This window comes from Buceros rhinoceros, unplaced genomic scaffold (genome assembly GCF_000710305.1).
Source record: "Buceros rhinoceros silvestris isolate BGI_N320 unplaced genomic scaffold, ASM71030v1 scaffold1815, whole genome shotgun sequence".
NCBI lineage: Eukaryota > Metazoa > Chordata > Aves > Bucerotiformes > Bucerotidae > Buceros > Buceros rhinoceros.
Genome location: NW_010410949.1, coordinates 28,295 through 54,111, shown reverse-complemented (window position 1 = coordinate 54,111; position 25,817 = coordinate 28,295). Strand labels below are relative to the sequence as shown.

Below are 25,817 nucleotides of genomic sequence, written 5' to 3'. Positions count from 1 at the left end.
TCCCTAAAAGATTCAAAGTATTTTCCTCAGATTTCTTTCCTCTCCTCTCCTACCCCAGTCAGCCTAGTAAATGTTCAAGAAGCATCATTAGTAAATTTATGAAATTCTTGTTCTGCAATTCCCTTTAGGTAAATAACAAATTGGGCTTTTACAATTGTGAAGGTACAGGTAGTCAGCTGGCATGAACTGCTTTCGCTTCAGATGAACTTACATCTACTAGCATCCAAAATGCCACTTACATCACTCTGTGTTGAAAACAGTAGAGTGTTCTTTAAAACAATTACAATTACCAAAAAAGACAATTAATTTTAACTGTTTAACTGTAGTTAAAATACTACGTTTCCAACCTTATAAAGTACTTTGAGTCCTTTTATAAAGAAAAACAACAGCAACAAACAAACGCAGAAATACGTCTGACCCAAATGTTCTGAGATCTAAATTAAAAAAAAAAACAAACTACCAACCAAAAGCCAACCCCATGCAGCTCTATGCAGTAGGCATAGAGCTTCCTTCAAGCACTTCATTGGGCAAGAGCCTTAAATTCATCTTTTTATTTTGTATATAACTGATAGAAACTGAAATAAGAAGACCTCATTAGAATGACCTCAAGGAAAACAAAGGCTCACAAATGGCATAAGCAGTAGTTAGTCTTATTTTAAAGACTGCCGTGTCAGTGCTGCTGAATAATCTAAGGGAGATTAATTATGTCATTCTTAGACAGCAGGTTACCTTAGCAGAAATCATCACACTGTCATCACTCCTACATCTGTCTGGTGATGGCGCCGAAATCAGTGTGGGTTTCTGCATCTAACGACCCTGTAGTAGCTCTCCGAGACTTCTGTGCTGTATGCATGTTTGTATTGAAGTCTTTACAGAACAAACTGCGGTAATAAATATTTTAAAATAATACCTCCAATGCCTTCTAACATAGATTAGGAACGAGGAGTTCTGGGAGGTAGGGGCTAATGATGCAGTACCTGAGAATTATAGTATTTTGAAGATCATTTCTCTCAGGCTTGCTGCTTGCCTCTGGTTTTTGGTTGCTTTTTGAGGGGGGGGAAAACATTTTGTGACTCTTCAGAGACAAGTAATTTATTTAGATTTCTTTTACTTCTGTTGCTCCCTGTGAAAGGTCAAAATACTTCCAGTATTGCATCTCCAATACGAAACTTTCAGTTGCTGTTTTTTTCCCCCAGTTAAGCAATATTTAAAGGTGTTTATTTTGCCCTGTAGACAGACAAAGAGGAAGGAAATCTACCCCATCAAAGTGAGGTGACAGGTTATGCGTCTGGATTCCCTGTGTTCTCTGTAGCTGGTGTAGCTCTGGGACGTGACAGTCCACTGAAAAGCTGAGCCTGCATAGGAGAGCAGTGTAACTTCATCTGGGCAAAAGCTGGGCCACCCTGTTTTGTACAGTGTTACCGGGTTAAATACTTTCACATGAACTTGGTGTATACTTAGTCCTATAAATATGCAAGAGTTTAACCATGAGTACCTGCCTTCAGTCACAGCACCAGATGCTTATGGTTTATCGAAGGATGAATGATAAGAAATACCATAATCTCAAGTGAAGTGAATAGGTGATTAATTTATGACAAACTCTCTTTAGTGGTTTAGAGTTCTCCTTTCAGATCTGGAATGCTTAAACTCTGCTGGCTTTGTTCGCTGTAGGGTCACACCAAGATCAATGCCTTCAACTGGGCAAAGGTTCGAAAGCTGAGCTTCAAGAGGAAACGTTTTCTTATAAAGCTACGGCCTGATGTGAATGTAAGTCCTTGTCAGGAACTGATGATGTTGACAAAAGTTATTTGATAAAATTCTATTCACAGATCAAAAATTTGTTTTTATCACCTCCAGATTTTTTTTTAATTATTATTAATTGCTTATGTTCACTGTTGGTACTGCACACATCAACTTGCCATCTCAGGTGAGCAGTCCTAGCTCACCTGACTGAATGTCACAATCATCTTCTGGCTATGTCTCTGGTACTTCTCAGTTCTTAAGTTATAGCATGTAAACTACCTCCTCTTGGTGGTGTTAACACCACTGCTTTATTTATCTCTGTCATATTTGTCAGTGAAAGGAAATTTGAGCAACAGTTCTGATAGTGCCAGGCAGATCAGTGATATCCCAAAATGGAAGGATAGGGCCTATTAAGCCTGAAAGCAAATGAGTTGGGAAAAGCTGTTTTTTTTTTTCCTTTTTTGTGGCATAGCACCTGCTTTATCAATGCATCTCTAACATATGTTGCTTGTTTGCTTACATTGCAAATGGTATCTCAATTTTCAGAGTTCATTCCAGGACACCCTGGAATTCCTTATGGCCAGTCGAGATTTTTGCAAGTCTTTCTGGAAGATCTGTGTGGAGCATCATGCCTTTTTCAGGCTTTTTGAGGAACCTAAACCAAAGCCTAAACCTGTTCTTTTTTCTAGAGGTTCATCATTTAGGTTCAGGTAAGACCTACATTCTTCTTTCCACCTTTGTTGCCTCCCCATTTCAAAATCGCATCCATAATGGTCTAGGATTAAACCTATTATTTTCAGCTCCCCTTTTTTACATCGTAGTTTGCTCTTTTATGTTTTCCATTGCACTTTCTCAGCCAGAACAGTGGAAAGAACTGTAATGCAGGGGAAAAGCCTGCATTAATTTTGTAGTAGATGTTGCAAAGTAGCTTTGTGGAGGTGAGATATAAAGTATATAGGTTCCATCTAGTTTCACATAAGAAAATGCACCTGTGTCCTAAGCCACACTACCTAGCAATTTTTTGGCACTATTTGGATCCTCTGCTTCTAGGATGGGATCTTTCCTATGTATCAGAGTAGAGATTTGTATTGCCATTGCATGTCCCTGTGGTAAACCTGCCTCTGTGCAGTTACAAGCAATTAGTTGTCTTTATGCTTGCGAAGGATTTATGTGAGATGACCACCTGTGCTAAGACCAAGTCTACCTGTGATACTGATAGAGCTGTCAAAAAGTTTTTAATAGTTGGGTTATTGGGTTTTTTCCTTACAGTGGCAGAAGCCTTATTGTAAATACTGTATTGTGTATGCCGGGGGCGGGGGGTGTGGGTGGGGAGGGGGAATCCTTTTATTCATACAGTTTGTTTTGTTTGCAAAGCTGATACAAGCTGAATAGACAGAAAGCCTCTTTGCTGAGAGAAACTGTAAACCAAAGTTGCCTTGCCCAAGAACATAGTAGTTATGGCCATTCTAACTCTCTTCCCACTTTGTTTCCTGCCTGCAAAGTAAATTAATTAAGATGGAAGGACCTATGTTAGGGTACACAAGCTATAACTTGTTAGGTTTCTGCCTGAGTAAAGAGAAGACTGTAGGTGCATTCAACTACCTCCTGGTTCGGAGAACAGATTTTGGCTACATGCTGCACCCACTGTGATCTGTGCTACATACATTCAGTAATCTTTTCTAGGCCTTATGGTAATTCAGTTAGTTGAAAGCCTCTAATGAATGGGGAGGATTTGGTTCTGTACTGAGCGTTCTTGAGATGTAGGTTTCCCTTACTGCTCTCAGTTCCTTCTGGAGATTATAACTTTGCAAAAGAGGAAGTGCTGGGCTTTCTCACTACTTTTTCATAGCCTGTAGCAGAAGGGGGAAAAGGGATTTCCAGCCTAAATCTCTGCAGAAAATGTATGTATGCTTAGTTGATGTGTTTAATAGCAGCTGAGTCATGAAATGAGTTTCAATAGTTTTCATCTCAGTTCCAGGGTTTACTGATACCAGGTAAGGCTGGTATTTGACTCAAAAGGATTGAAGAATATTTTTTGTTCACGAGAGGAAAATTTAACCACTACTTTGCTTTCTATTGTGGTGGCTTCCTAGTAATGTAGTACCCTATAAACAGCACACAACTGAGTTTAAGCAGTTCTGAAATGGCATTGAAAGTAGCTCCATAGCAAAAAAAGAGGCAAGTAACATGCAAAATTGTAAGAATCCGTGTCTATCCATCTGACTGGATCCCCTTCCTTATGATCTTGCATGTGTTTGTGCTGATAGCAATAAATACTTCTGTGGTTGCTGTGACTTCATATGCAGACCGTGTACATGTTTATGATGACCAGGTGTTGTATTATATTAAATGTTTTAACTATGGTTTCCTTCCAGTGGTCGGACGCAGAAGCAAGTTCTTGACTATGTTAAAGAAGGAGGGCACAAAAAAGTGCAGTTTGAAAGGTGAGAGGAAATAAATGAACTATCCCAGTATGTATTAACCAAAAGTAATGATTTCCTGTTAGTTATATTCTAAGATCACGGCACCAGTCCCACTAAAAAATTCTTTTTTGGCTGGTTTGACAGTTTATCGCTTGTATAATATCCCCTTGGTCCAGAATGTTTCGGCAGAGATTGGCATAACCTATAGGTTTATTTAAATCAATAGTCTTCAATCTGTTTTTCAGCAGTGATGTCCTGCTATCACAGGTAGTTTCCTCCCACATCACTTTGCCCTCACTTTGCTGGGAAGTGATTAATGTATGTGAACAGACATAGTTGCCTCAGAATAAAACTGAAAGTAACAGCAATAGGTATAGCCAAATTCAAGGGAGAAGTCTCCAGGGGAGGCTTCTAGCTTGATAAAATCAAAGAATGGTTTGGGTTGGAAGGGACTTTCAAAGGTCATCTAGTCCAACGCCCTTGCAGCGAGCAGAGACATCTTCAACTACATCAGGTTGCTTAGAGCCTTTTCCAACCTGACCTTGAATGTTTCCAGGGATGGGGCATCTACCACCTCTCCGGACATTAACAGCATTTCACCATCCTCAACGTAAAAAATTTCTTCCTTATATCTAGTCTAAGTGTCCCAATTTTTAGTTTAAAACCAATACGCCTTGCCTTTTCACACTTGCTAGAGCCAGTTCTGTCTGAACTCATCTTGCTCGTGGTGAGCTGAAAATAATGGCCAAAATGCCACAAAGACCATTACAACAGTTTGTTACTTATGACTCATGTTTGGTGATAGACCATTTTTGCTTCAGTGCCTCTCCCTTTTCTTACAATGGTTTGTTTGCAACACAGTGCATTTAAATTTTACAGAAAGGAGGACCGTTAATGTGTTTCGGAGCAAACTTTTATGAAAGCTGGTATTCAAATGTTTTGTTTTAAAGGAGGCATGTTTCTTGATTCCTATTTGTAGAAAAAACTGAAATGGCTTCTTACCATGGTTTTCTTTATATCTCCAGGAAACACAGCAAGATTCATTCCATCAGGAGTCTGAGTGCACAGCCTTCAGAACAGCATACAGAGGTGCCAAAACAAGTCAGTGATGTTGATGAAACCCTGAATCGTGCCTTTTAAACATTACTTATTAGATTACCCTGCACCAATTGCTGTTTTGAAACTCTAGGAGCCTAGTTTTCTGCTCATTTTCCATTTAACTGGGAGCTGAGGAGCCTTGGGTGTCCTAAGTTTTAGGTTCTGCAAGTCGAACAGGTTCATTTCCACTGTGGAACACTGTTACTTCCAGATAGTTAGACAAATCTAAATAGTGAGCTTGTCTGAGCTGTACTAATGACCATCTAAAATACTGCAATCCTCAGTGTTACTGCTGGGGTCCTAGGTTGTAGCTGGTTATTGCATCTGGAAAGGTTTAATTCTTTTCCTTCACTGGCAAGTCTTGTTTGCCTTTGACAAGGTGTTCTGTTGTGTTAAGTAGGGAGGAGAAGAAGTATTCCCTGTGAAAAAATTACAGCTCTGGACTTTTTTAAGCCATTGTCTCTGGTAGAAAACTAATGTATTTGTCTTATGTTAATAGCTGTTAGTTTGCAAATCCAATAGCCGAACAGTGGTGAAGTTGCAGCAGCTGCATGTTCCCATATGCAGCTAGTAGTAGAACTGAGCATGAGTTCACTATAAGCACCTGTATAAATGCACATATTCAATATATATATACAGCCAGCCATACAGGTAAACACAAACAAAATAGCACTCCCACAAGCACAAACAGTGCCAGTGGCCTCACCCTGTTCCACTCTTTGGCTGGTCAGGATGAAAGTTCATTGGTGGAAAGTATGTCTATATATATACAACATAGATGCCTCCTGCAACTGGTCTTGTACACTCGGCCTATGCAGTAGCAGGCTCCTGGATCCCCAGGTCTCCCCGTGGCTGGTACCTGGACGTACAAGGCCTCAGGGCTCTCAGCCCCACTCCGGTTGCCGGTACTTAAATCTACAGACTCACACACATGTGTGTGCACACACACACACTATGGATTCATCCAGTAATTCATCTTAGACACTCGATCTATCCAGTAGCTGACACTTGGATATTCTGATTCCCATTTGCCTCGTGCTCAGAGATGCGCACATGCAAAGGTGTCTCTCCATAGCTGTTCTACAGACTTAGAACATTGCCAATAATTGACCCCCAGGCCCCATGGTCTTTCCAGTGTCTGGCCTTATTTATGGCTGCTCCAGTGCTAGACTCCAAACTCTTACCCTACTCATCAACTAGTCCAGTTTAATGTTTGCTAGCAAGTACACATTGACCTACCCACCCACCCAATATGCATGTGCTCTGGTCTTTCCAGTTGCTGGCATTCCACACACAGCCAGACTATGTGCTGATGACTGACCAGATGAGCCAGGTCAGGGAGCCCTATTTTCCCAACTAGCTAATAGGGGTTCTTCCACCTGTCAGTGTTTCTCTGTGCTCATCTGTGTTTGTGGAGATGAACCTTTAGTCACGTAGCCGTATGTTAGGTAGAACTTCAATGGCAAGAGCAAGCTACTAGGTTAATGTATTTAAGAATGCTACCCAAACCTTCACCTTCCTTGCATTGCTTCGTTTTGATCTTCACAGACTTTCTCATTTCTGCAAATCTAAGAGCTTCAGAGAATTCTGTTTTAAATGCAGACCATTTCAAATACCTTTTAGGATTTTAACATTGCTAAGACAAGCTCAGATAGACAGAGCACGGCTTCTAGGCAGATTCAACATATTAGTGAGTGGTGAAAAGCCAATCCATGAACTAGTGGCAGATATACTCCAAGGATTAAATGTGGGGTGCTCAAAAGTCAACACACGGCTTTTTTAGTATATGTAAGTAAGCTGTGCAGAATTTATCTTATCTCTTTATCTTTTTCTCCATCTTCTTAGAGTAATGCGAACAGGTTGATGTTCTTAGAGTGCTGATGGCTGCCTTAGGGCATAGAAACACCACATTTAAAAAGAAATACCTTTTTTAATATCACCACATTCTATCTGCCTTCTCTTCTCTTGCTTAGCTTATGTATTTTTTTGTTCTTCAAGATCAGAGATCTCTTTTTTAAAATTCTAATTCATTTTGAAGCTTGGGTTACCTCTTCAGCTTTCAAGAGACTCCTATGTTGCTGCAGATGCAGTGCAAATTCTGGTGTGTAATTACATGTAGCCTTTTCCCTCTGGCTCCCTTCCCTGCCAAACCTCTCCCCTCCCATCCCTCCCTCCCCTTTTGTCTCCCCCTTGCCTTCCCTCTTTTATCTTTCCAGAGCTCTAGCTTTGCCTATGGAGATGACAATGATGCTGCAGCAGTGCAGAGCTGCCAGCAAGGAAAGGAATTGAAAGCTTCAACAGAAGACACTGGACAGCACAAGAGCCCTTCCTTGAAAAAGAGCCCGAAGGAAGGCAGAAAGGTGGATGGAGCAGTGGTGTCAACAGTGGAGGAAGAAGAGGAGGCTGCAAAGGACAGGATGCAGCAGAACAGACCTCAATCACAGCAACCAAGCACAGGTCCAGCTTCCAGGGCTGCTCATGGCAGCAGCACCTCCATTCCTTTCATTGACTGCAGTGATGTAGATAGCGAGTATGATCTCCTCAGAGGACAAATAACCCGGTCATATTCCCAAACAAATGACAATTATGAGGGTGATTTGACCAGTGGTGCCTATATTCACTACAGAGATGAAAATCGCAATAGAACTAGATACAGGGATTCCTCAGCCTCTATAAAGTCTTCCCAGTATCTCTCCGAAGAGTACCTTGATGATAACCCAGCTAATCTCTCCTTGTACACTAGGGGAAGCCCCAGGATGCCAAGGCACAGCTCACTGGTTGATGAAATTTTTAGTGGGCCAGGGAGCCGTAGTCCACTGGCCACTCCATTGCCTCCCAGTAGCAAAGGGTCAAGCCCTAACATGAGCCTGAGTAGAACTGGCTCTCAGGGTTATGTCTCAGAAAACGGTCATGACTGCAGGGTGAGGACTGGGGAGGAGGATAGCCGTGCCAGTAGCTGCCATGGGTATTGCAGATATTCCCCAGGTTCTCAACGGCCTCATGCACAGAAAATCTCAAATCCCTGCAATAAATCAGTTACAGATCCATTTATCCTAAGCCAGATATCCTCAACTCCAGGGCAGGAGTATAGATCAGAGAGGTATTGTAAAGGAGGTGGCGTGGCTAAGATGCCTTCTCCAGAAGGCAAAATGATGGCCAATGGTATGCCAGCTGGGGCACAATCAAAGCAGAGCCCAGTCATACAGTCACTGCACGCCAGTGGCGTGATGGATCACATGGCTACAATCCAGATGATGGAGGGCTCCACCAGCAGTGGGACAGAATCTAGTGATTCTGACTCGGAAATTGTTAACCCCTTCGCTCACCCCCTGGTGTTTGGAAATCCCATTGTGCTGAGTTCCTCTCCCATGCCTAGAAATAAGTACTCCTTTGGGAGCCTTCAGCTGGATGAAGAGATAGAGGAGGATGTATCTGTTGGCCTCAGTGATGAAGATGGTATGCAGGTCTTCAGCTGCTAGTGACCAGGGCGTGTAAGACCTGATAATACAATGATTGCTCATTAGAGTAGGTGCATCTTCTAGGGCTCATGAAGAGTGGCTGGTAATAATTCCAACACATGGGCTATTACAAATGGTATCATTGTACTGACTGGCCAGAGGGAAGGGATGCTAGAAACACAATCGTAAGGATAAGTCTCAGTAAAGCTTAGCAGTAATGCATCTCCTCTGAAAGGCAGAAGGAGAGGAAAATTATTACTGATTTAGGTACCTTTGTAAGACTTTATACGCTCACTTATTCTTTGTATGAAGTCATATTTTGGGTATATACTGTAGCTTCTTTGTCACTTGACTAGTTATTTTAACAAAACAAACAAAAATTAAATTAAGTAGGTACGTTGTGCTCTTTTGTATGTCTATTACAATTTCTTTTCTCTCCCATATAAGGAGAGCAACTTATGAGTGCCTCAACAGAGTTAGGGAAAAAAAATTAAACTTACAGCCAAATGCAGGCAGCTTGATATTCAAGACCAAGCCTTGTTGAAATCTTGAAATATGCTGGAAAATCTTTTCATACCAGTAATATGTTTGGTCTCTCATCTTCATAACCCATTTTATAGTCTTAACTGATGAACTGAGAATACAAATTAGGCATTTATATAGGAACAATGACAGTACTGGCTTTTTCTTCAGTGGGTTCAACAGGCTGATTTGGTGACAGAGATTTTGAAACTCCGAACTCTTCCTTGGGCAAGAAAGAGAACAAGATGAAAGATATAATTCAAGTGAAAAAAAACTTAGTTTGAAATGGCTCTAATGAAGAGTGATATGAGTATTGCTTGCAAGGCAATCCTTTCTATCTTTTATCAGTGTGGTATAAAGATTAATTGCAAGAGATTTTTTTTTTTTCCCCTTATTCTTTCAGTGGAACTATTATGGAGACATCAAAGTTCTGTTGTGGGCGATTTTTGGTGGGGGGTTTGGAGATGGTGGCTGTTTAATTTTATTTTTTGCTTTGATCATGAAAAATCTTTATCTGTACAGGATCCAATTAGTCTGTCATAGGCTATTTTTTAACAGTGCCACCTCATTAATTTTTCATCCCCTGACACAGAGGATGACGAAGTGTGGTCCAGGCTGACTGTCTCCTGTACTGTACATAAAGTAGTAAGATTTTGTCACATGTGCAGAAAGACAGAGAGACTAATTCTTTGTAAACTTCCTGTTCACAGGCTAGAAGTATTGAGAATTAAGGCTGTGTCCTAATAAAATCTGATTCTAGTTTTACCAAGTTAATTAAGGAAATCCAGATGAAAGGCATCCTGTATGGAGAGTGTCCTGCAGTTTTTAGATCTGAGTTACAAGATGTGCTCTTTAGCACTAGCCTTAATTTTAACTTCTATATACTTTTCTTGTGGGGGAACTAAATCTGAGAATTTAAAGTGATGAACAAAGCATTGACTAAACTGCAGGTCACTTGCAGTGAGCTTCATCATACAGTACATGCATGCAGCAATGATGAATCCCCCCACATAAGTATTGATAAAAAAGTTACAGGACTTTGTAAATCTAGGCAATATAAAATTTTCAAGATTGTTTTTACAAAAATAATAAAATAAGAAATCTTTTGAATTTTTCTAATGCCTTGGTCTATGCACACTTTAACAGAGTTTAATCTGAGTGAAAGATATTTAAAAAGATAACTACGGTAGTTAGGCATGTCTTCTTATGTACTTTAATTTTTCACAGAAAAATATCTTTGTGTAAATATAAGTTTTAACCTGCTCATCTGCTTTAGTGTGTTGGTTCTCTTAAAGATTAGATACCTCATTTTTGAACAGGAATTATTTAAAGCATCTCTTTAGACAGTGATATTTTGGTGACAGGGAATGCTCTTGTTTGTTCCTGTAGTTTAAAGCATGAATCTAGAAACATCAAGACTGATAATTAGGAAGAAGCTTGCTTGTATATTATTCTAAAAGAAAGCGGTTTGTATTTTGGATTTAGAATAGCTGTAAAATAATTGCCTTGAACTTCTCAATATTTAAGTGAAATACAAGTAGTTGAAGCCTGCGTTAGCAGATGGGGTGAGCACGGGGAGTGGGTGCATGAGTCTCCTTTTGATATTTTGCTGCCTGTGCAGCAAAAGTACCTACCAGTAGTTCTATTATACAGTAAAGTAATAGTAGTCTGGACAGATTAATTAATTGCTTTGTTAGCCAGTAAAATTAGAGTTCAAGTAATGGATTTTCAACAGAAGGACTTGCAGTCGTTTCTGCTATTTAAGTTAAGTTAATAGATTTCATATTATTTGGATTTAAATGAATATAAAATTTTATAAGTGGTGTTTACTATTTTGCATCCTTTCAGATACTGTTTTCAGGCCTGATTTCTTCTCTCGTATGCCTACAAAGATAATGGACTTATAATTTTATAAGAACAGACCTGCTTGTAGGTGGAGTTAGCCTAGTTGTTAATAAAGTATCTCAACAGCTTTTCTTTTCCCTTTTTAATATTATTGTCAAAAATGAAATACGAGGATTTTTCTCCAACTATTTTCTGTCATCTGGCATTATTTCATCTTCAGATGTTTAGCTGGTTGTCTATTTAACACGCGTGGAATTCTTCCAGTTTGAAGAAACAGTTTGTAAATGACATAGCAAATAATTTCATTTAGGATTAATCATTTTTGCACCATTCTTATGCCTCTGAAGTTCCATTTAATATCAGTAGACAAGCATTTAATTAAAAACAGTCTGTGGGCCAAATTCCTCCACCAGACACGTGGTTCATATCTGAGCACTTGCCAAGAATGGTAAGTGAGAGAGCAGTTTTAAATTGACATTTTCATGTAGGATCAGTTCCCTTAGAATTCATCTGAGAATTTGTTTCTGTGGGACAGAAAGACCTTGCAGGAAGCAACAGAAATCTTTGGGGCAAGACTGTGGATGAGATAAGATGAGATGATATGAGGGAATTCTTGTTCTGGTTCACAAAGCACGCATAGGAAGAGGAGCCTCTCAGTTCAAGTTAGCCATTGCAAGCGTTGATTAATGTGCATGCAGTGGTCTAAGCATACCTGTGTCTCCAGTGTTACAGAGGTGGTAATAGACTAAGTAAACGGATTGATTCCTCTACCAATTCCAGTAGGTTTTGGAGTGTAGCTAATGGTACTGCTGATTCACCATTCTAAATCTTTTATTCTCAAGTGCCCATATATCCTTAGGCAGTTGCTACAAATGAGGCAGCTGAATCCCAGCAGGATTGAGCAGTTACATCTGCTGTGAATGAGTCACCCATCTCCAGAGGATGTGGCCTTTCCAGAGGATGTGGACAAAGCCTGTCCAGTTGGCTTAACACTGTGCTGAGCCAACTCTCTCCATGTAGTTGGATGAATATGGAGAATGGTTGCAAAACCAGTTCAGGAGGTTGTCCCAAAATAATGTGCAGAGGTACTTAGTCTATGGATAAGAACAACTTGTCATTTTCTCTTCTTTTTTTTTTTTTCTATTCCAAGTACTTGACCACATTCAGTCATCTTCTATGCTGACGGTAGAAAAATCATGTCAGACAATTTTAAGTTTCCTCCAGCTCAGCAGCAGCTCAAACTTGCTATGTCCTGTTGGGATCTTCTCCTGGAGGAGGTATCAGTTTTTTTCCTATCAGCCTTTCCTAGAATCTAGTTTTTCTCAGTGACCTGGAATACAAAATTGAGGAATAAATTTGGCTAGATGAAGGGAACATGGATAGTGGCAAGCTGATGTAGGAGCCAGGACCTATGTAGAGTATTGCAGGTGCAGAGATTTGAGTAATTGATACCTGAATTGCCTAGACTGCACTGTTGTCGGTTTAAGTCCATATCCCCTAGCAAACATATTCCTTGTGCATGATAGGCAGGGGTGTTCTCTAAAGATGGGATTTGGACCTAGTGCTGCTGTTGTCTCGAATCACCCATAGCTCATCAGCCTGCCTAACAGATACCATCCCATTAACTATTGTAGTGCACGCTAAATGCAAATTATATCAAAGAAAATCTGGAAGAGAAATTCTGTAGCTGAAAAATGTCAACATGTAACTAACTGAAAGTTTTTGGGTTTGCTGTGTTTGCATGTACGTTATGTGAGATATGTGGAGCTGATATCAGTTACAAAGTAGACGGATGAGCATAATTAAAGGATTGATGTAAATAATCTGAGAAATCAATATGCCAGTTTGCTTCAAGGTCAACAGGCAAAATTAGAATTTTCTTAACAGAGCAGCATTGGCAATGCTAAACGTAATTACTAGAACCCAGCAAAGTGTGAAAAAACAATGGTTTGTGAATTAGTTCACTAAATGGGGCTAGTATTATTAGATCAGGCTGCTTTAGGATCTATATTTTCCTCCTTAAGTATTTGTATGGCTGGTTTCTGTCTGCACAGATATTTGTGGAGCAGCTGTATTCATTCTGAAGCAGTAGAATTCATGCTAGAAGTTACTGTCCGGCCTCTCTAGTACATGCTATAGCTTGGTGATAGCCAGAGAAAGTCAAGTGGAAAGTGGGTTAGATGGAACTAAAACCTGTTTATAGCTCTTCCTTTTCTTCACTAAGAAGCAGAGACGTTTTAAATTCTGTTGTCTTCTGTCCCACGATAAACGCGCACGCATGCAGAGTCTCCATAATCAACTAGAAATTTCTTCTGGGGTTCTCCAGAGTTGGGAGGACAAAGGAAAAGAGAAGAACAGGAAATATCTTAAGCACACTAAAAATGTCTAGCCTTATTTATTTAGAGTTCCCGTTCGCATAGTGTACTTTCCACTCTTTTCCTGAGAATTTAAAGGCCCAGTGGTTTCTTAGGATAATCAGAGAGCAAGAATGGTGTTGATCAGTTGAAGTGATGAAGCAGACCTGATTTTGAATATTGAAAACTGGTGATTCAGATCTCATCAGTATGATTTATATGCAAGTAGCATGAATTGTGGCTATTTCTGGAACAGCTCTTCAACAGAAGAAAGGATGTCTGACCTATAAATTCTGTCAAATACTGTTTGTTTAACTAATCTCATTTGTCATAATGAGGCATTAGACTGTTTTCAGACGTGACTTTAGAATGGAATTTTAATTGCTGCAATTTAACTTCTAATGATGAAAAACAAATTAACAATCCAAGTTTTTCCTGACTTCCACACATGTGTAAAGGAGTTGGGTGTCACTGACCTTTGTGCACAAGAATGAGTACCACCGGAGGTCCACCTCTTCAGCAGTGTGGTTGTTACTGGCTGGAAAGGGCATAGAGTGTGAAGAAAAGAGGTTCTGTGAAAGTGAAGGAAAGCCAAAGTCCCTTTTAGTCTTCCAATAATGTTTCTCTCTCTGAATGGTGTAGTTTCTTAAGGCAGCTTCTACATTTTAGTGCATCTCTTTCCTCTTCATTATGGGGGTCAATCCTCTTCTCCATGCTAAATAAGAGAGAGCCTAAATATGGGAGGAAAATTGAGTTGTTCTGGTAAAAGTGGTTGGAGAACAGTCCCTTTGTCATAAACCAGCTGCTTGTTGGTGTTTTGGGTGTTTCCGACTGTAAGTGGCTGATGCACGGTGTTTACATGAGGAGGTCTCAAAGATTAGACTGACGTGTAACTTTTCTTTAATGTGGGAAGCAGCAGACTCTGATTTCAGTTAAGCTACATCAGGAAAAAACTTCACCCATGCTCTCAGGATCTAGAAAGGAGGGAACTCGAAATCCTAGGAAATTAAAATTAACAAAATCTTTCTTATTCTATTTCGGTAATTTCTATAGTTGCTGAACTACGCCTAGACAAAGGCATATATCTTTATTCTTTATTCTTATTTATAAGGGAAGTAATTCTTGTGCAACATGTGGATCCTGAACAAAGACATCTTCTGCATTCCTCCCCACAGTTAGGCTGTGTGCTGCCATTGATATTTTAAAATGCGGAACTTCTACTTAAAAATCAAAGACATCATATGAATAAAAATCCTAGTTTGGATGACATGTAGCAATTCTTCAGAGTATTTTGTCTTCTATTCTAATTCTGTGGTCTATAAAGAGCATGTAGAATACTCTTATTTTATGTTGTTTGTCATTAAAAGCAGTGAGCACTTTCTTGTAAATGTTATGAGATCTGGAAAGCCTGTGTGCCTGGCTGAGCTGTGTATTCACAGGCATGTTTTTCACAAGTGTGAGTGTAAATAATGATGGCTTTATTACAGTAAAGGAGGTAAAGACCTTAGGATCATAAATTTGCATGACATAGTGGTAAATACTTAGTTCGCTCTAGAATCATTAGTTTTGAGGTGTAATTTTTATTCTTTTTTTTTGGTAAAGTTTCAGCCCCTGAGAACCATAAAAATCCACAGTTCCTACTGATAAAAATTACCTCTAAAGTCAATAATGATAGTCATTTAACGTGGAAGGTTGAAGGAAAATGAATGCTTTCTGATTCAATAGCTTTCAAGCTTGTTAGAATTAGATTAGATGCTTTCTTTAAAATGCTGCAGATCTTGTTTTGAGAAGAAAATGGGCTTTTGCCTGTGAAGGTTTACAGCAAGATCAGAGGCAGGTCTCTGTTCAGTGAATGTTAGAGCTCATGCCTGTTGCTTTTCCATGAGGCACTTAAAAATCTTTTATTAGCTGAATCCTTATTTTTCCCCTTTCCTACTAGAAAACTCACCCAGACCCACTAATAAAAGTTTCTAGGCTTGGCAGTGTTTCACTTATCCAGCCCTTTCCTATTTCTGTGTGTGCACATGCATAGATTTTTTTTTAATAAATCTTGATAGTCAAAATTAATTTTAAAATTTGAAAATGCTGGGGACTTCATTCTCATTTTTGTCATTTGTTTAATACTGTTTAAAGAGAAACATTTTTTGTTTCATTGTATGCACTGTTTTGTCAGCATGTACCTCTCTGGGAGAAAAAGCCTTTTCAATGTTCTGTCTATCCTCAAAGCATGGTGTATCTTCTGTTCCTTGCATTGTTTGGAGCACTGTCTCAATGTCCTTTTACTGCAAAAATACCTATTTGTATTTGGAGTACCTAATTCCTCTTATTACAGTGATCCTGTCTCATAGAGCAGTCCTCACCTCAGAACTGGAGAAAAACCCTACCAGTCTGTGAGTCTCAAGTTGAGAAAACACACCATGTTGAGGAGCAGAAGAGTGAAGGGAGGGGGGAAGAAGGTCTGTTCTCCAGGGTATTTGGGCTCAACTGAGCATGAGCGGATTGCTCTTCATTTCTTAATGAAGGCTGCACCCAACAATGGTCAAGTCTATCTGCCATGGCTCGTAAGCAGGATCACTGCAGTCTTTGGGAGATGTCTTGTTGAAATGGACAGTATCTGTGGCATAAGCTTACATGCAGGGTGAACATTTTCAGTTCTATTGTAGCACTGTGTTATGTTAGTTTAAAGACAAACAAAAGCAAACCAACCCTAACCCTGGATACAGCAGGGAATCATTCTATAGGTTGCTCTATTTCTGTCTGGAAAGATCAAGGCTAGACAAAGAACTGATGCCCACTGACCTTGTATTCTTCCAAGGCTGTAATGTTCACTCTTTGTTCTTAAAATATGAGGATACCCTGATGTAGGCCAGCCGCAGTTACTGTCTAATTTCACACTCACCGCTGTCTAATACTGCAGTACACCAGTAAAGCATGGACCTTTACCAACTGGACAGGTTTTGGCTACTAAACCAACACCAAGCTTGATGAGACTATAAGCATGTCAAGCCATTTAACTGTGTATGCATGGAATTAATTTTTTTATTACAATTTTTAGTTTTACCTGTACTGAAGGCTTTTACTCATTCTAACTGGTATTTTGCTGTAAAACTGTCACTGGTTTAATTGTTCTGTCCATTTGCTGGCTGATGCTTTGTCCTAAGTATGAGGAAATCGATTCATTGAGAAGGTGTACCATTCTCCCAAATCCCCGCCACTCACTGCCACTCCTGCCATGGACATGCATTTTGAAGCTGTGGAGTCAAAGCAAACCTTTCTCCCTGTCACATTCCTTTTCAAGCCAGGCAGAGTTACTGATTCTGTGTGACATGGGATCTCTTCCTGAGCTGTGTTTTCTTCCTATTCCTCCTCAAATTCTTTGGTACTGTGTTCACAGATGTTTGTACATATATTTATGGGTGATTTATAACTACTTTTCAAGATCTTTAATACTAACAAACTGTTTCCAGCACTCCAGCTTGTTTTGTTTAATGGGGAAGAGAAGTATAGGTTGGTGAACTAGTTCCCCTCAAGACTTTGTGGAAGTCAATGGGATTTTGTTCTTGTACTGAGGAAGAACAGAGCAGAATCTTCCTCCTGTAACTCTATTAGTTCAGCAGCGCAGCTGTGCCTAGTTCACAGCTGGGGAGAGAGACACCCTTATTAAACTTTTCTCCAATCCAAGGTACTTTGGTCATTGGTGAAGTGCGTATGAAAACTCGTGTCACTTCATCTGGTGCTATCTGTCCCCAATGTCGTTTTGTACTATGTGTCTTTCTCTAACTAAAACTTCTAGGTAGAAGATAAAGGTACGCAACAGCTGTGACTATGGAAAATTAACCTAGACCTGACTGTGTGGCCAAGCAGCAACAACTCTGTCAGATACTTTCTTATTAAAAAGCCTTTGTAAGTGGTATGCTCAGTAATGCAAAAGACAAAGGGGCAACAGCTTGCATATCACCTACCAGACTGGAGTTTAGAAAACGTGCATCTGCCCTTAAAGCAGAATAACTGGGATCTGATGTCACAAGCTGTGCAGAGCAAGCTGTGGAGCAGGTCTGAGAGAATAAGCCCTGCAGTGTTCCAAGTGTTGAGAAAGGTGCTTTTCTGGCTCTTAACACATTTTCATTTGTAATAATAAACCTGTAAACATTGAGAACAATATAACTCTTAACAGTTGTTCTAGTAAGCACTGTAGCTCTTCATTATGTTTTCCAGCAGAATTTCAGTCCTCTTCAACAATGGTTGATGTTTCCTCTCAGTTTCCGTGATTGAGTCATTTTCACTTCTTGTTACTCCACAGTGGAGGAACAGAGCAGGGGGCATCTAACACTGCTGTACTCTTCCTTGCTGTTAAAACACAGCATATGGGGATGAGAACTTTTTCTTTTGAAGCAGATGCAGAACACTAAATGTCCTGAGTTTACAATTCAGCAGTTTCAGGAGAAAAATAGAGGAGTGGTATCTTCAGGATACACTGAGTCCCATTTGTCTTCTTCACAAAGAGGAGAGCCCTCCCATCTTAGATTAAATTCTCTAAGCAGGGATTTCAGAGGATCTTATGCTGTCTGTGTAGTCAACAAAGAAAAAGGCAGCAGGCAGTTCAGCTCACCTATGATTTGAATTGACCTCTGGGAGAGACTTTCTTCATCAGCTGAAAAGTCCTGATTTGAACTGTTTTTTCACTGGTACTAGCCATGTTTTAAAGTGGTGTACCTCAATCAGCCCAAGGCTTCGTAGGCGTCAACATTGGCACCAGTCCCTGTGAGTTAACATTGGTGCATGGCAGGAGCCTGAAGTAAAGCAGATGCTATTGGTGGGATGGATCATGGCTGGCCAGCCAACCACAGAGCCCAGCCTGCCCCGCTCTGGCTGGGCACCCACAGCTTGCCAGACCTCCCGTGTGTTCCCACCAACTTGCAGTAAGCAAGTGTGATGTGTGATTTGACAGAGGTATAGCTGTTAAGTATTTGGTTTTGGTCACTGGCTTCATTTTACTTAGCATATGGAGCATGTACGTTGGTAGAAAGTGGTTTGGGACACATGTAAGGCTAGGATGATCACCCATAGTTTCATGTCCTGTGGCCATGTAAAATGCCATTGTCATTTTGTATATTTTTTTCAAGTTACATTTCAATCACAGTTTACTTTTTCTATTACCTTCCCTACTGCAGCACCTTTCCCCAGTGTCTGGAGAGTAAGCTAGCTCAGTGGAACTAAGAATCACAACAGATATTTTGGCATTGATGGGCTAATCTGGCACACCGTGGTAAAATGTATTCTTATTATTTGCCACTGTCATCAACCAGTGTTTGTTTCTCTTTTTAAACCCAAGCTCAGAAAAAAAATTGAAGCAGATGCTTAATCCCTACCCACTTCACCAAGGATGTAATTTTAGTATGTGCTTAAGCAATCCTTAGATAAACATGCTTTTGCACTTGTCTCTTGGTTTGTGTGTATATAACTGCTCCATTATATTTGAAAGGTGTCCTGGGCCTGATTGTAAATAAAAATCATTCGAAGGGTGAAGAAAGACAATTCCATGTTACCAGCTGCAAACCATTTAAGCCTTTGATGTGCTGTGCAGTACCACTTGATACCTGGCAACTGACATGATAGTAGTTGCCTGTCAGTCAATAAATCCTTTAAGGTAAAATGTGAGAAATTTCATTTCCTTGTGAATAAGATTGGTCCTCTCCTTTCTGCTTCTGTTTATATTCCCCATTATGTAGTTGATGAGTAGAGCCTGTGTGAATATACTCTTCTGTGGCAGGAGGTCAGATGAAACCCTGAAGAAACATCGTTTCATTGAGGCAGATTATTTGTTCATCACCTCCATAAAAAAGAGAAAGTCACTTAGTAGCGTTGCCATGACCCATCAGCATGACTTGTGTCCTGATTGATTGGTAATGGGGGAGAGAAGACTTCCCATTTTTATTTCTTCATGACTTAGTGACTTCCTCACAGCAGAAGGAGTTTGTTTCCCACCTTTACCAGAACTACATCCAATGTGTTGATCTTTATTTATGGCTGTATTGGTTATAATTAGGCCCCATAACAGCATTTTGCGACCCATTTGTAATATAGCCACTTGCTTATACCTAGCTTTAATTTTCACTTGTTCAGCATATGGGTGGATGGGGTCTAACTGAACTCTTGCTTGTAGGTGGTGGTGGTTGGATTTGGTCACTACTTGTGTCCGTGATGATACCAAAAAGAAGGATGTAGCAATTCAGCTTGCTGCAAAATGACTTTGAGAATGTCAGTGATTTATTGATATGCAAGTCTTTGATCAATGAGGTGTATACTCAATGCTGTGAGCCACAAGGCACATTTTTTGCTATACTTTCCATAAAGCTTTTCCCAAGTCATGTCTTCCAAGTGTAGGTTAGTAAATCTTTTTAATTCCTTGTCCATTTGATATTTTATAGTTTGAAATACTTGCATTGTACTGATAAAAATTCCAGTACATCAAAAGTTAGCTCTAGGATTATAAATAGGTAGGTGGATATACTGGTATATCTATCTATCACAGATAGGTGCTATTTAACTTCTAGACAGTAATGCCTGTGAACTTCACAGAGGTGCAAATCACTTACTTGCTGTCGTATGACAGGCATAGTGCCAGAATTTCTTTGTTTCCGCATTTGAGGTGATAGCACTTTTCTTATGTCTTTTGTAACGTAGAGTTAAGTACTTTTAACCTGACAACCTTGCTATTAATCTGTTTCACTATTTCTCGAATGATGAATTCAATTTCTTTTGAAAATACTGTATACAGTTGTGTGCTAGTGTCAATAAAATTGACATTTGTGTAACAAGCTGTGGCATTTTCTCAGATTTCACTGAACATTGATTTAGTGTGAAACTGTTGGTAAATCCTTTTTTGCTAGCTGTAATAATACAGACCTTTATTTCAGACAAAACCTGTTTTTACTTTGGTTTATAATAGGCTACATAACTGTCATGATTACATAAAATGATAACTGTATTGTTCTTTTCCTTCTCTTTTCAAAGGAATGACATTTAAAATGAACTGGTTTGGAACTGGAAAAAAACATTCATGTTCTAGCAATAAATCTTGAGTTATTCCAGAAAATAAATAGGTTTTACTACTGGCCTAATTATATTTATTGGTGCCTGTGTTTACTGGAGTATCTCAGCTGTGTTGTAGCAAAAGGAACACTTACCTGTCACAATCTAGGGAGAACATAAACACATGATAGTAAAATGCATTTGACCTTAATTATATACGGCGATGTATGTGTTCTACAATTAATCCTAGACAGCCTGATAGCTGTGGTAATCAAAAGCTTGTCACATTTTTTTGGTTGGATTTTAATGTATGATGCCAAAATGGTGCAGACTGTAAATGTTCTTCCACATGACAGATCCATCTTCTAAAACAGGTTTAGATTTTCAGAGGTTTGGAGGAGGGGGTATCTGAGAGAACACTGGGCATTTTTTGGCAAATTCTTTCCTTTGTGCAGTCGGTAGTCTGGCTGTGTCCCAGAAGACAAAATGCTAATTTCAGTAATATTTAATGTAGTGTATATGAATCCATGGAAGTGTAATTAATTGTGTAATTCTTTAATATTTTTAATCCCAAATTAAATTGGACTTTATCTCTGTCATAATCTGAAGTTGTCATGCTTTGTGCATTAAAAGAACTGCTTTTCTTATGTAAATGTAATGCTAGCATTTCCATCCCAAACAATCAGAGGAGCATGGAAAGACCTACAAGGTATAATATACATACTTCTGTTCTGTGTAGAAACTGGGGAATTAGTAATTTTCTCCCTTCGTGTTAGATCTGACTGGTCTTAGCTGCCACACTGCTGTAGAAAGTCATAATTTCTTTTCTCTAGGCTTCCGCTAGATACATTTGTTCTAACTTGTGTCCTGTAGCTCTCTGTGAAGTACTGGTTTGAGTCTTTGAAATTCTACTTTGCTAGAAAGAATGACACTCCTAGGGTGACTCTCTTTTATTGTTGTAGTCATTCTCTTTCATAGAGTAGATTACAATGGTGAAAAATTTGGTATTAATTTGATGTTCAGCAGTAAATATTTCAGCTCAGTCATGTAAGACTTTATCCCTTCCCTACAGAGACACTAATTTCATCCAGTTTTATCAGCTAAAAGAACACTCCAGTCCCTTGATTAATGTGAGTGGATGCAGTTCCTCTGGCTTCAAGTCCATTTGGACTAGTTTGAGGACCCTAATGGCTGTGTCTTGTAGTGTAATTTCACATGCTGTAACTTAAGGTTGTAACTCTTTGGTACTTTCTGGAAGGAGCTTGTCCTAACTGATTTCTCTTTTACCATTTTTTTTTAGCAGGTTCTCTGACTGGCAGCCCTCACCTTTCAGAGCTTTCCATCAATTCCCAAGGAGGACCGTCAGTGGTAAATATGTCTTTATCTCCAAACTTGAGTCCTGATGCCAAGCAGTCATCTCCCTTGATAAGCCCTCTGCTGAATGACCCATCATGCATCAGGACTGATGATGAGGAAGAGGTCAAAAGAAAGGTAAGGCTGAGGCAGTTGGCTTTGGCTCTGTTCTGCGGGTTGTGTTGCGACACTGTGGTTTGTCATGACGACTAGTATCTAGACCCTCTGCAGCTTCCTTATCATAGATCCACACAGATAACTTGAGTTGGGTCACATGGTATCTGCTGTCCTCAGTCACGGTGTGTCCAAGAGCACCCTGTGCTCCTGAGGCCAAACTCACAGCTCAGAGCAGGTCAGACAGGAACCACAGAACTGTTGTAGCTGAGGGTTCAGTGCCCTGGATTCATTCTCTTGAACAGAGGTGCAAGAGTTAGGGGCCCCGGCTCCTCTTTTAAGCAGCAGAGGAGGTAGGTAGCTCTGTGTTCCTAAGGTTAATGTGGGATAAATCTGGGCCAGTCCCATTGGTTGCAAGGTTAAGGGTTTGTTTTGACAGGGTCTCCTATAAATCTAGCTTGTTTTGAAGGAGCGGAGTTTGGTAGTTGTAACAAAACAATCAACTCTGATGTATTATTGGAGGGAAAATTTCCGGGTGACAAAAGGAAAGGAACAGCATTGAGCCTGTGCAGGGGTGTCCAACCCAGACTCTCCAGTCTGTCTCTGCTGGAAGTACTACTGGGAGCATTTGGTTGTGGGAGTAGAAAATGCTCTCTTTGAGCTACAGCCTGCAGTGTTCAGTTGGGAGTGTTTGGCTCAGCCCCATCATCTCAGCAAAGCATAAGGGAGCATCACATCCAAAACTGCTTTCTGAAGACAGAAGTGGTTCTGTCTGAGCCAGGGTGTTCCGGGTGCCTGCTGGCTCATCCTTCCTCTGCTGTAGGGTGAGAGGGGGTGGCTCTTGTCCTTCTGTTGCCTGCTTTTTCTCCTGCTCTTGGATTCCTTCTCAGGATGAAGGCGGCAGGAACTCAGCTTTGCCGGGAAGTGGGAGCATGTGTAAGGAAGATCTCGTCTCACTGTACATAGTTAGCAAGATATGTGAGAGAAATTTGAGAAAAAGAAAAGCCGAGAATCAGTTAAATAGCCTCACGTTTCTCTGTGTGAGTCCAAGTTACAGCAGCCAGTGACTGCTGTGTGTATCAGCTGGTGATGGTTTCTGTGGGGTTGTATACTGACTGGGAAGTGCCCATACAGTACCCCTCCGCCACCACCTTGCATCTCTTTCTAGCGCATCCTCTGCACCACTGATCTTCAGCGAGAAAATGTAGAAGCAAAATATCTATGGATGTTTTCCTCTTCCTTTTTGCTTCCTGAGCAACACAGAGCAAGGTCAATTAGGATCCTTCGGCTCTTCAGAATTAAGAGGTCAAACTACTTTTGCCTCTTGGGTAACAGTGGAGGATTAGAGGTTTTTTTACTTGAAATTTGAAATCTGTAGCTTGCCCTAAATTAAGCCTTCCTCTGTCCCAATGTTACGTTGTCCATCTGCACTGGGAAAATCTTATGGATTTGATTTTTTGAGAGTATTTTTACTGTGGATTCCTACCTTGATGATGCAACTTAAAAGAATCAGACACTAATTTTTGTTATTTTGTTAAATTTGAGATTTGTCAAATCTGATTCAAATTATTATCTAGCCTGCAAAGGTTTTCTTTGTGAACTTCAGAATATGTCCTCTCCAGAATCGTGGAATAAGCTGAAAGGAACATCAGCAGCCCGGAGCTGTAGAAATTGCCTTGACAGAAAAATCATCACTCAAGAACCCATAGAAAGTGCTTGTTCTCTTGTGTTTGCAAGGAAGGATTGTTTTCAGGGCTCAAGAACATTCTGGCATGAGTCACAGTAACCACAAGCAAGGGCCACTAGTTTGTAACTCTCTTGGTGATTGTTGTCTGGAGTTTTTTCCTGCAGAAACCAGCTCCATAAAAGCAGATGAAAACCTAATGTGTTTGCAATTTGCAGAGATTCCCAACTGAGAAAGCTTACTTCATTGCTAAAGAAGTAGCGACCACGGAACGAACATACCTGAAGGACCTTGAAGTCATCACATCGGTATGTTTACTTTAGCGTTACTCATGAAACATGTGAAGCTCTAGTCAGCGGTAGTATTTCATCTGCTCCATTTAACATCTTAGCTGTTCCACACTACTTTTATATTCTGCACAGTAGGTATTCTCTGCAGCGCACAGGAGTACAGCTCTGGGGAGGAAATAACACAAAACGCAGAAAGCAGACATTTGCACTGTGGTTAGTAACATGCACTATGAAACTGTATCAGGCTGAGGAACTTGGGACACAGTTCAGTTATTTTTCTTACTCTCATACTTTGTGGTTGTAATTACTCAAAATGCCTGCGGGTTTTCAATGACTTCTCTTAAAAGTGAAGTAGCTCTCTAGGGGGACATGTAAGTGTTTTCTCCTGGATTAAATGCCCTCCATTTAACATGAAATAGTGCAGAGTGCCTATTTGAATGATTCTGATTTTTCAGTAGGTCTGTTATACAAGTCATTAACCTGTAGCATCTGATCAGTGTGATTGTTAAAATCACCAAGGCAAATACTTGCCTTCTTTGCACGAACAGTCTTGTTTAAAAGTTCCAAGAGTAATGTTTGCAAGATTTGGCCTTAAACAACAATTGTTTATAAAAAGTCACAAACCCCTTCGTGGTATTTCAACAGGGCCGCCAGCTGCAGACCTACCAGCTCTTTAATCATCTCCTCACTCTGTGAGGTGCATTGCCACCTCCTGTGTTGAGCATTGTGGTAAGGAGGACACACTGCAGGGAAGAGTCTGTTGCTACCAGCTGGGAACCAGGGGGAGACACCTTCTCCCCAGCTTCTTGTCTGTTCCAGGAGCCCACATAGCAGATGCAGTTGATCTGACGCCAGTGTAGACAGAGCCACTGTAGGCTGAAGCTACAGGCAGCAACATAGCTGTGGCTCCACTGCCTGCTTACCCTGGCTTTCTGGCAAGTCAGGTTCTATGGGATGGTGGACATTGCTGCAGTCTCAACAGCAGACATGCTGTTTTCATCTTCTGTTTCATCCAGTGGCTGCAGAAACAGAAAGTTTTAGCTCTTCAGAGCTAAACCCTTGTTTCCCACCCTGGCCTTTATTCTTGTGGCAGGCAAGTGTTGACTTTACTGTGCCACCACGAGGCATACAGCTGGCTCTAATCAGGCCCATCAGTTCTGCTACACAGACGACTGGCCCAGGAGGTCACTGAGGGTGAACAAGTAGCTCGTGTCACTGGAAAAGGTAGAAGAAACAAGTGTCATGCATGAATTTTGAGACTTGGTGAGTGTGCAGTTACGCAACCTTAGCTCTGCTCAGTTCAGAGATAAAGCAGGAGAGCGGGAGGGTTGGGAGGGATCTCACTTTATCCCAGGTCCAGGTCAGCTCCAGTGGATGCAGTGTCAATCAAGACTGTTGTGAGAGCCTTCAGTGGTCCCAAGTGCCAGTGCTGGAAGTCAACTGTAGATAGCTGGAACCCCTCAGAGCAGTGAGGAGGGAGTATTGTTACCACGTTGAAGATAATAGTTTGTGCCGCCTTGGCAAGTCCCCTAGTCCTATGGGTTTTCATCACCCGTAGGTCTGTTTGGGTGAAAGAAAGAGAATATGGAGCAAAACTGAGCAGGAGCCTGCTGCAGTCTTAACAGTGTTTGGCACTGCCCCTCCTATTTTCTGCTAATAGCGTCTTGTCTTGGAATTGCAAAGTACTATCCTTCTACTCGTTCATTTTGCGAAGGTCACGATGTTCTCTGTCTGCACACTGCAACATGGGCTTCAGTGCTTGCTGTACCAACTCCTGTCAAGGGATTTCAGACAGAACTCGGCAAAGGAGAATGCAGAGCATAATTTTTTGTTTGTACTGGAGTGTTTTCAAGCGTTGCAAGTATCACAGTACTCTTTCTCTTGCACCTACAGCATCTGCA

General features: G+C 40.5%; 1 protein-coding gene across 1 annotated transcript in view; it reads left to right on the top strand.

Moving 5' to 3' along the window:
* Window positions 1–25,817, top strand: part of FARP1 (FERM, RhoGEF (ARHGEF) and pleckstrin domain protein 1 (chondrocyte-derived)) — a gene marked incomplete at its 5' end in the record, with an annotated part of 68,908 nt that overhangs the window by 15,334 nt on the left and 27,757 nt on the right. The window contains 7 exons of the mRNA XM_010135779.1: window positions 1,672–1,767; window positions 2,290–2,453; window positions 4,119–4,187; window positions 5,192–5,276; window positions 7,481–7,721; window positions 21,779–21,966; window positions 23,845–23,934. Coding sequence (XP_010134081.1) covers window positions 1,672–1,767; window positions 2,290–2,453; window positions 4,119–4,187; window positions 5,192–5,276; window positions 7,481–7,721; window positions 21,779–21,966; window positions 23,845–23,934 — 933 coding nt within the window. The remainder of the gene's footprint in view (window positions 1–1,671; window positions 1,768–2,289; window positions 2,454–4,118; window positions 4,188–5,191; window positions 5,277–7,480; window positions 7,722–21,778; window positions 21,967–23,844; window positions 23,935–25,817) is intronic.